Source organism: Rhinopithecus bieti, unplaced genomic scaffold (genome assembly GCF_001698545.2).
Source record: "Rhinopithecus bieti isolate Rb0 unplaced genomic scaffold, ASM169854v2 scaffold_19459, whole genome shotgun sequence".
NCBI classification, from domain to species: domain Eukaryota; kingdom Metazoa; phylum Chordata; class Mammalia; order Primates; family Cercopithecidae; genus Rhinopithecus; species Rhinopithecus bieti.
This window is the reverse complement of record NW_016809864.1, coordinates 1564817-1574119: the sequence shown is the minus strand read 5'-3', so window position 1 is coordinate 1574119 and position 9303 is coordinate 1564817. Positions and strand designations below refer to the sequence as shown.

At 56.5% G+C, this 9303-nt stretch overlaps 1 protein-coding gene across 1 annotated transcript; it reads left to right on the top strand.

Annotated features, from left to right (window-relative positions):
• Positions 1–7180: 7180 nt before the first annotated feature.
• SOCS1 (suppressor of cytokine signaling 1) lies at positions 7181–8982 on the top strand. The gene has a single exon (XM_017890695.1). The coding sequence runs from the start codon at positions 7890–7892 to the stop codon at positions 8535–8537; it is 648 nt and encodes a 215-aa protein (XP_017746184.1). The 5' UTR covers positions 7181–7889; the 3' UTR covers positions 8538–8982.
• Positions 8983–9303: the final 321 nt, after the last annotated feature.

The window sequence follows — 9303 nt, the reverse complement described above, 5'->3', positions numbered from 1 at the left end:
TTGAGGAAGGAGTGGGAAACGGAGCAGTCAGACAAGAGGGCAAACCCTGGCAGAGATGCCCATGTGAGCTATGATTCAAGAGGAAAAATATCTCAAACCCTGCAGTCACACAGACCCAGCTTCAAATCCCAGCTCCCCCATTCCCTCGCTGGGTGACCCCAGGACTATTCCTCAACCTCTCTGAGTCTCAGGTGCATCTCACACTTTGTAAAGAGAACCGAGGAGGCCCTGCTGTTCACTGCTGCATCTCCAGGACTCAGCACAGTGCCTGGTAGATACTAGGAGTGCAGTAAATATTTGTTTAGTAGATGAAAGAAGGAGCAGGCATTAAAGCAACAATGAGAAGCCACCACTTACCAAATCATCAAATAGGCAAAAATGGAAAAAGTGTGATAATGGCGAAGGCATGGGGAAACATTGTTGAACGCTTTTGCCCAGAAGGTAAATGTGCACAGCACGCTGGCAGGCGACTGGGTGGCGCCTATGAACATTCAAACGTTAAGAACGGTTTATCACATGTGTGCCAAGAGGCTGTACAGGGAACTGCAGGCCAAGTTGTTTGCAAGAGCAAAAAAACAACCTATGTGTCCGCTCACCAGGGATGGCTAAATGAACATATGCTGAAGAGTACCATGCAGTTCTTAAGGAACTTGGGGTCGATCTATACGTGATCTAGCCAGATCTAGCCAGATTGTTGGGGAGAAAGGGCAAGATGGAGAAAGACATGACATTGATAGAGGGAAAAGTCCTACACAAAGGAATACTTTTTTTTTTTTTTAAATAATTGGGGTCTTGCTCTGTCACCCAGGCTGGAGTGCAGTGGCACAATCACAGCTCACAGCAGCCTCAAACTGACCGCAAGTGATCCTCCCAGCTTGACTTCCCAAAGTGCTAGGATTACAGGCATGAGCCACCATATCCGGCCAAGGGACATCATTTTTATGGGTCAAAATACAAGCATGTAGATGCACAGAAAAAGATCTCACGGTGGGAGCAGTGGCTTATGCCTATAAGCTCAGCGCTTTGGGAGGCCCAGGCGGGAGGATCACTTGAGGCCACGAGTTTGAGACCAGCCTAGGAAACAAAGTGAGACTCTGTCTCCCTAAAAATGAAAAAATTAGCCAGGCATGGCAGTGTGCACCATCTACATGGGAGGCTGAATCAGGAGGATTGGTTGAGCACAGTGGGGGTGGGGGGAGGGGTGTCAAGGCTGCAGTGAGCTGTGTTCACGCCACTGCACCCCAGCCTGAGTGACAGAGGGAGACTCAGTCTCAAAACATAAAAATAAAAATAAAAAAGATCCTAAAGAACAGACCGAGCCAGTGCCTGGGTTACCTTTGCGGAGGAAAACTGAAGGAAAAAGAGGATAAAAAAGCAATGAGCATTAGTGAATGTCTAATGGGTGCTCAGTGAAGCTCTGTTGAATCTGGAGAGGCAGTAAAGGCATGTGGATATAACATGAGCCCCTGCTCTGGGCTTGCTGGTCTGGGCAAGGTGACCCAGAAGGCTCTCCCACAAAGGGACTCATCACCCCAGGGCAGGGAAAGGTCCAGCCGAGCCCTCTCCCTTCCTCTAGACCAGTCTCCTCCTAGAAGCCAATAGGGTTGCCTTGGGGTGTCTGGCTTACCTTTGGCCTCATGTGCTGCCCAGGGCCTCACATTCTTGTCATGCTCTGCCCGGAATATGTTCTCCCTCCCTTCCCTTGGCGAAATGTCATTCTTGTTTTTTTTTTTTTTTTTTTTTTTTTTTGAGACAGGGTCTCCCTATGTTACCCAGGCTGGAGTGCAGTGGTATGATCTTAGCTCACTGCCATCTCTGTCTTCCGAGCTCAAGTAATCCACCTCAGGTTCCCATGTAGCAGCGACCACAGGTGTGTACCACCACGTCCAGCTAATTTTTTTGTAATTTTGTAGAGATGGGGTTTTGTCATGCTGCCCAGGCTGGTTCTGAACTCAAGTGATGCTCACTCTTTACAACTCAGTTGAGGGTCACCCCTCCCTGAGCCTGCTTAGGGCACTGCCAACTGGGCCAGTAGATGCTGGGCTTCTTAAGTTGTGGCATGTGAGGAGACTGCTGCTGCTCTGTGTGCCCTGAGACCAGATGCCTCCTCAGAGAGAACTGGGCCCAACTCCACCTGTCATCATGACACCCGATATTCTCAACAGCATCACCACAGCGAGGTCCCACAGACATAAGGAATCTTCCTGCCCCACATTCTAAAGTCCCCAGCTTGCTGTGTGCTAGCTCTTGTGCATATTTTCAGTTTCTGCAAGTTCTTTGCTCCCTATGTCACTGCTACTGGTCCTTGCTGTCAGCCGCTGACACCTAATTTGTCACTTATGGGATGGGGTGGGGTGGGTAGAAACTGGTTAGGCTTGTCGGAATACTGTGCAAAAATGCAGTGAATAGGCCACGACAAAGATCCTAAGGGATTTACTGAGGAACGGGCACCGTGCTTCCCAGGCTTGGGCTTTGTGACAGTTCTCTGGGCCACTGGATTTGCCTGAAGGCACACAGCTGATGGGGAGGGGAGCTGGAACTGGAAGCAGGTGTGTCTGGACCCCTCCACCCGCCACTGGATTTGCCTGAAGGCACCACAGCTGGTGGGGAGGGGAGCTGGAACTGGAAGCAGTGGTGTGTCTGGACCCCTCACCGCAGTTCTACAGCATTCCTAGAATTCTACTTTCCTGCCCCTCCTATTTTACAGCTGTTAACATAACAATCTTGACTGCTTTCCGAAAGCCAGTGACTACTGACTACTTCAAGTAACGGCTGACTTCATCTCTCCTTTCTTTACCTGTGCCTGCTGGAAGAGTCTCACCAAGTCTCCAGGACTGGCGCCACTTTGGAGTCCGGCCACTGGCTCATGCCATCGCTCCCTGGCCTCTCACACCTTCTCCTTGGACTTGGGTCCTCTGAGCTCACACCCCTCTACCCGCCATTGAGACACACAATCATTCCTGTGGTGGGAGCAGAAGGGATCTACTTCATCCATCAAAGCACAGGACTCCAGACACAGGACTTCAGGCCAGGTTCTGCCAAGCCCCAGGGCTCCCCACAACACCTTCACCAAGTTCCACCAGTTCCCCAAGTTGTGCTCTCCTCATCTGATCAAGGGAAACATAATTTCCAATTCACACGACCATGGGAAACGGTCCCAAGGCCACTACCACAGCTCCTCGTGGCTAAAGCCCAGAAATTGGGAAGGTCAACAGCTAGAAGGCTCGCTCCACACTCAGTCCTATGCTGTCTCCTGGGCCTGGATGGCTGGCCCGTGCACTCAGGGCAAAATCCAAAGCCCTGCCGCAGCCCAGCAAGGCCCTGCTTGATGGATCAGACCCTGCCAACCTCTATGCCTCACCCCCAAACCACCCCCTGGCTCGCTATACCAACTCTCCTTTCCTATCTTCAAGCACCCCCACCACAGGGCCTTTGCACTGGCTGTTCTCTCCACCTGGGGTATTCATCCCACTTTTAGAAGGACCTCAGTGCTAATGTCACCACCTCCAAGAGGCTTTCCCTAACTTCCTTATCTCACCCTCCAAACACACAGTCACCCCTTTCTCTCTGTTTCTTTCCCACATAGCACCCAGTATGATCTGCAATGATGGTGTGAATTCACTGACTCCCCTAGGCCTGCCTGAACACCTCTGAGTCCCCTGCGCCTGGCACGCAGTAAGAACTCAATAAATATCTGCTGAATAAATACTGAAGAAGTGAAATAGATATGTTATCACCTCATCTGGCAAATATGGAAACTGAGGCACAGAAAAGCTAAGAAGCTGGCCCCAGACCACATGCTTATGAAATGACCCATTTTAATTCAGACCAGCGGTCAGCAGAATCCACAATGTGAGCCTTACTGCTCGGGGCTCCCAGGGGCACAGACTCCCATGGGAACCTCGCTGACACATGGGTTAGAGGAAAAGGAGGGCTGAGGAATTTCAGGGTAGAGACCAGTTTCACGATTACACACTCTGGCCAGGAGCTGCTTTTCCCAGCAAGGTGCCACCAAAGCCGGAAAGAGAAACTGAAAAGCTGAGTGCCATAAGCCACCAGGATCTTGACTTCCCCCAGATGCTGGCTGGGCCCCTCGCATATGGGGTTCGAGGACCTGCCAAAGTAGGGAGGAGAATGTTCCCACACATCTGGCTCTGGCTGTGGTTTAGCAAGCTGTGGACATAGGGTTGGTCTATCCGCCCTGTGACAAGAGGTCATTGTGCCAAGCATCGACTCCATGCCTGGCATTTTGCCCTTGGTTCTGTATGTCTGGCTGCTCTGTGAGGTACGAGATGTTCAGAGCTCACTCTGCAGTTGGGGCAAATGAGGTACCAAGAGGGCAGAACGCTTGCCCGAGGTCATGCAGCAGGTCTGGGGTCAGAGCCTGGTCCCATCCTGCCCAGCACTTTGAGTCCCCTCAGGGTTTCGCACTGCCTGGCTTCCTGTGAGTCTGGTGCCCAGCCCTCCAGGGAGAACAGCCCACAAGGCGGATGCTTGTCAATCAGCAGATTTCTTTTTCTCTTTCAGCATCTGGATTTGGTTTCATTTTGAACACAGGATTTCAGAAAATGAAACCAAAGCTGTCTGTCACTGGTGGCAGTGAGGAGAACCCACGTGTGCTGAGTGTACCCTTAGAAGCTTCCCTGCTCCCTTGTTGTGCCTTCCCTAGCCTATGGTCCCTGGACTACGGCTTATAAGGCAGTGATTTGGGAGGCCAGGGCAGGAGGGTCACTTAAGGATAGGAGTTCAAGACCAGCCTGGGCAATATAGTGAGACTCCATCTCTACAAAAAATTTAAAAAATTAGCCAGGTGTGGTGGCATGTGCCTATAGTCTCAGCTACTCAGGAGGCTGAGATGTAAGAATCTCTTGAGCCCAGGAGGTCGAGGCTAGAGTGCCTCCACGATCCTATCACTACACTCCAGCCTGAGCAACAGAGCAACACTCCATCTCTTTAAAAAAATGGACACAGGGGTTGAAGCCATGTGTCTGTGGGCTCCAACACACAGTCACACCCACAGGCACACTCGGATGAACAACAGCAAACATCTACCGAGTGCTTATTATACACTACGGGTTGTTTTAAGCACCTGACCCCGTATTCACTCATTTAATTCCCACACAATCCCGGGAGGGAGGTACTGTTGTATTTTTCTTTTTGAGACAGGGTCTTTCTCTGTAGCCCAGGCTGGAGTGTAGTGATGCAAGGCCCACTGCAGCCTTGACCTCTTGGGCTCCAGCAATCCTCCTGCCTCAGCCTCCCAAGTAGCTGGGACTACAGGTACAAGCCACTCTGCCTGGTTGATTTTGTACTTTTCTTTTGGTAGAGAAGGGGGGTCTCACTTTGTTGCCCATGCTTGTTCTCAAACTCCTGGGCTCAAGCAATCCTCCTGTCTTGGCCTCCCAAGTGCTGGGATTACAGGCATGAGCTACTGCGCCCTGCTGGAGGTACTATTATTATCTCCATTTCACAGATAAAGAAACCATGGCAGAGGGGTTAATTACACGCTCAAGGTCACAAGAATAGAATGGTGCAGAGTTGGAACTAGGTCTCCTTGTAATTCCATTATCCACCGCAGAGTGTGGCCCCCAGCAGATGTTCAGTGGACATCTCTCGAATGACCACACACCTGACCTCTGGTGCAGGCAAAGCTCTGCATCTTCTCTTACCCCCTTGCGCGCGCGCACACACACACACAACCTAGGAGGCTACACCAACGACCACCACTAGCCCTGGCCAAACGCATTGATGGGGTGCTAAGCCAGGCTGATTCTGGGTCACCCCTGTGTTTAGGAGGTGAATAAAGACCTAGGCTCTACCTGGGGAAGAAGGCATCCTGGGGCCAGGGAGGCAGGAAGAAGGACCAGGCACCAGGACTTCCAGGGGAGAAACTATCTGGGCTGTCACCTGAGAGCTGTCTGTAGAGGGCAGTGTACCCCAGTGTGAGACCAGTCACCAAGTCCCCAGCCTAGCCAGGCTTTTGTGTGGCCCCTTGTGATGCTGGCGCTCCCCACATGCCTTCATTCAAAAATACACGGAGCAGCCAGGCACCTACTCCATGGCCTCGCACGACAATGGGAATCACTAAATCACCAACACGCGTGCAAAAGACAGCCCTGACCACCGACCGCTCACCATCCCAAGCCCCGGGTGTGTGTGTGGTGGGAAGGCAGTCTTTGAAGGGCAGATGCTTGACGGAGCAGTAGGAAGGGGAAATCTATGAGGAAGGGGTCGGGGGAGAGGAGGGCTAGGAAAGCAGGTTTTGGGATTCATCACGTCTGAGACTGCACCATTTCTTCACTGGGTTCCAATCTGATGTCGTCCAGCTGCTCCTCTCCCCAAAATGAAGACGGAGAAGTCGGGATCCAGGTCCAGAGCTCCCAATCTGCAAGCCATTGCAAATCCCAGCCCCTCCCCGGCCTCAGTTTCTTCCGCTGCCGGGTAGTGGGAGCGCAGGGAGGGCAGTCAAGGCCACCAGGAACCTTGCCCGGCCCCGCCCAGTTTCCGAGGAACTGGGCCGGGGTGGAGGCGCCCGCGCCGCCAGGGGTTCCTCTGAAGCTTGTGGTCAGGCTGCCGCTTCCCGGGAAGCCTGAGCCAAGACCAGAGGCAGCGGCCGGCAGGGCTTCGGGACAGGAGGGAGGGCGACTGAGGGAGTCGACGGCGGGTGAAGCAGGGGCTAGGAGGGGGTCTAGGAGTGGGGTCAGACTCAGGGTTGGGGACAGGTTCTGTGGCCTCCTGGGGGGATCTGGTTGCAGGGGAGGAGAGGACAGGGCTCTGTCCCCGGCGGGTGTGGAGACACCTGGGGCGGAGGAGGGTGTGTCAGGGCGCGTCCCAATAGGGTCTGGCGGCAGAAAGTGGAACCCGAGGTAGCGGGGCAAAAGCGGGGTCGCCAAGTCCTAAAGAGGCGTCCGAGAAGTGGTCAGAAGGCGCAGGGTCGGGGCCAGAGCCCCTCGAGGGACGGGTGCTGGGGCAGGTGTGAACAGGCGGGCAGAGGGCCCCGCGGGAGAGTCCAGAGGAGGGGTGAAGAGGGCCGGAGCGGTCCCCGCCGGACGCCACCGCGAAAAGAGAAACCAGTGGAGCTGGCGGGCCGGCAGGGGGCGGCCGACAGGGGGCGGGGCCTCCCGTTCTCCGAAGCTGGTTTTAAAAGACTGGCGCAGGCGGGCGCAGAGCAGAGGCGAGCTGGGCGGCCGTGGCAGCTGCACGGCTCCTGGCCCCGGAGCATGCGCGAGAGCCGCCCCGGAGCTCCCGGAGGCCCCCCGCTGCCCCGCCGCGGCGCCCGCGCCCGCCCCCAGGGAGCGGCCCTGGGCGAGGAGGTGGGAGGGAGGAGGAAGGGGAGTCCAAGGCAGCCGGGAGTCGGGCGGGCCTGGGGGACTGCAGGATGGGGTCGCGACTGCCACGCCCCTGGCCCCCGCCGGCCCCACCCAGGCAGCCCCCCGCGCGCGGGTCTCCGGCAGCACAGCCTTTCTCCGGTCCTAGCCCAAATCTCCCGGACCAGACGCGGGTCCCAGCCTCGCCAGCAGGCGGCGGGCGCGGGGCGGCGAGCCGGGGCCGGACGGCTGGAGCCGGAGCCGGCTGCTCTCCACGCCCCCCTCTCGGTGCTGCCTGGAGGCCGGACTCCGCCTCCACCGAGCCCCCACCCGCCGGGAAGAGTTCCGCGGAATACAGAGCCCATTTTCTAGCTGTGCCCACTGAGGCTGAACGGTGCTGCGCGGACTTGGTGCTCCGCGCTCGCCCCCTAGGGCCGGATCCGCCGGGAGCGCCGCCCTCCCTAGTTGCCCCGCGGGCGCTCACCTGCCCGGTCCCGCAGCGCCCCAGCTCACCGCCTTGTCTCCCCCGCAGCGCACCCCCGGACGCTATGGCCCACCCCTCCGGCTGGCCCCTCCTGTAGGATGGTAGCACACAACCAGGTGGCAGCCGACAATGCAGTCTCCACAGCAGCAGAGCCCCGACGGCGGCCAGAGCCTTCCTCCTCTTCCTCCTCCTCGCCCGCTGCCCCCGCGCGCCCGCGACCGTGCCCGGCGGTCCCGGTCCCGGCCCCGGCCCCCGCCCCCGGCGACACGCACTTCCGCACGTTCCGTTCGCACGCCGATTACCGGCGCATCACGCGCGCTAGCGCGCTCCTCGACGCCTGCGGCTTCTACTGGGGACCCCTGAGCGTGCACGGAGCACACGAGCGGCTGCGCGCCGAGCCCGTGGGCACCTTCCTGGTGCGCGACAGCCGCCAGCGGAACTGCTTCTTCGCCCTCAGCGTGAAGATGGCCTCGGGCCCCACGAGCATCCGCGTGCACTTCCAGGCCGGCCGCTTCCACCTGGACGGCAGCCGCGAGAGCTTCGACTGCCTCTTCGAATTGCTGGAGCACTACGTGGCGGCGCCGCGTCGCATGCTGGGGACCCCGCTGCGCCAGCGCCGCGTGCGGCCGCTGCAGGAGCTGTGCCGCCAGCGCATCGTGGCCACCGTGGGCCGCGAGAACCTGGCGCGCATCCCCCTCAACCCCGTCCTCCGCGACTACTTGAGCTCCTTCCCCTTCCAGATCTGACCGGCCGCGCCGCGCCCGCCGTGCACGCAGCATTAACTGGGGTGCCGTGTTATTTTCGATTTGCCTGGAGCTACGGGGTGGGTACCTTCCCCTGCCTGGGTTGGAGGGAGCGGGTGGGTGTAGGGGCAAGGCGCCTCCCGCCCTCGGCTGGAGACGAGGCCTGGAGACAAGGCTGCAGACCCCTTCTCACCTCTTGAGGGGGTTCTCCCCCTCCTGGTGCTCCCTCGGGGTCCCCCTGGTTGTTGTAGCAGCTTAACTTAACCATATCTGGTGCCAGGACCTGAACTCGCACCTCCTACCTCTTCATGTTTACATATACCCAGTATCTTTGCACAAACCAGGGGTTGGGGGAGGGTCTCTGGCTTTATTTTTCTGCTGTGCAGAATCCTATTTTATATTTTTTAAAGCTAGTTTAGGTAATAAACTTTATTATGAAAGTTTTTTTAAAAAAAAAAAAAAAAAGAGGTTTCTAGAACGTGTGCTTTGGCCAAAAGTTTAACTTGGTTCTGAACAGGTCCAGGGGAGAGGGTCCTAAGGCTGACCTGCATGGGCTGCAGGTGGTGTACCGGGCCTGCTCTGTGACTGGGCATCCCTCACAGTTCCACCCACAACTCTCCAGGGAGAGAAACGGTTGGTCTAGTTTTGGCATGTGTCCAGTAAGACAGCAGCTCACGTTTGAGCACTCTGTCTGTGCCAGCCCTAATTCTGTGCTTTGCATGCTTAAATTTACTTAATCCTATAGAGAGTGGCACAACCCTGTGAGGCA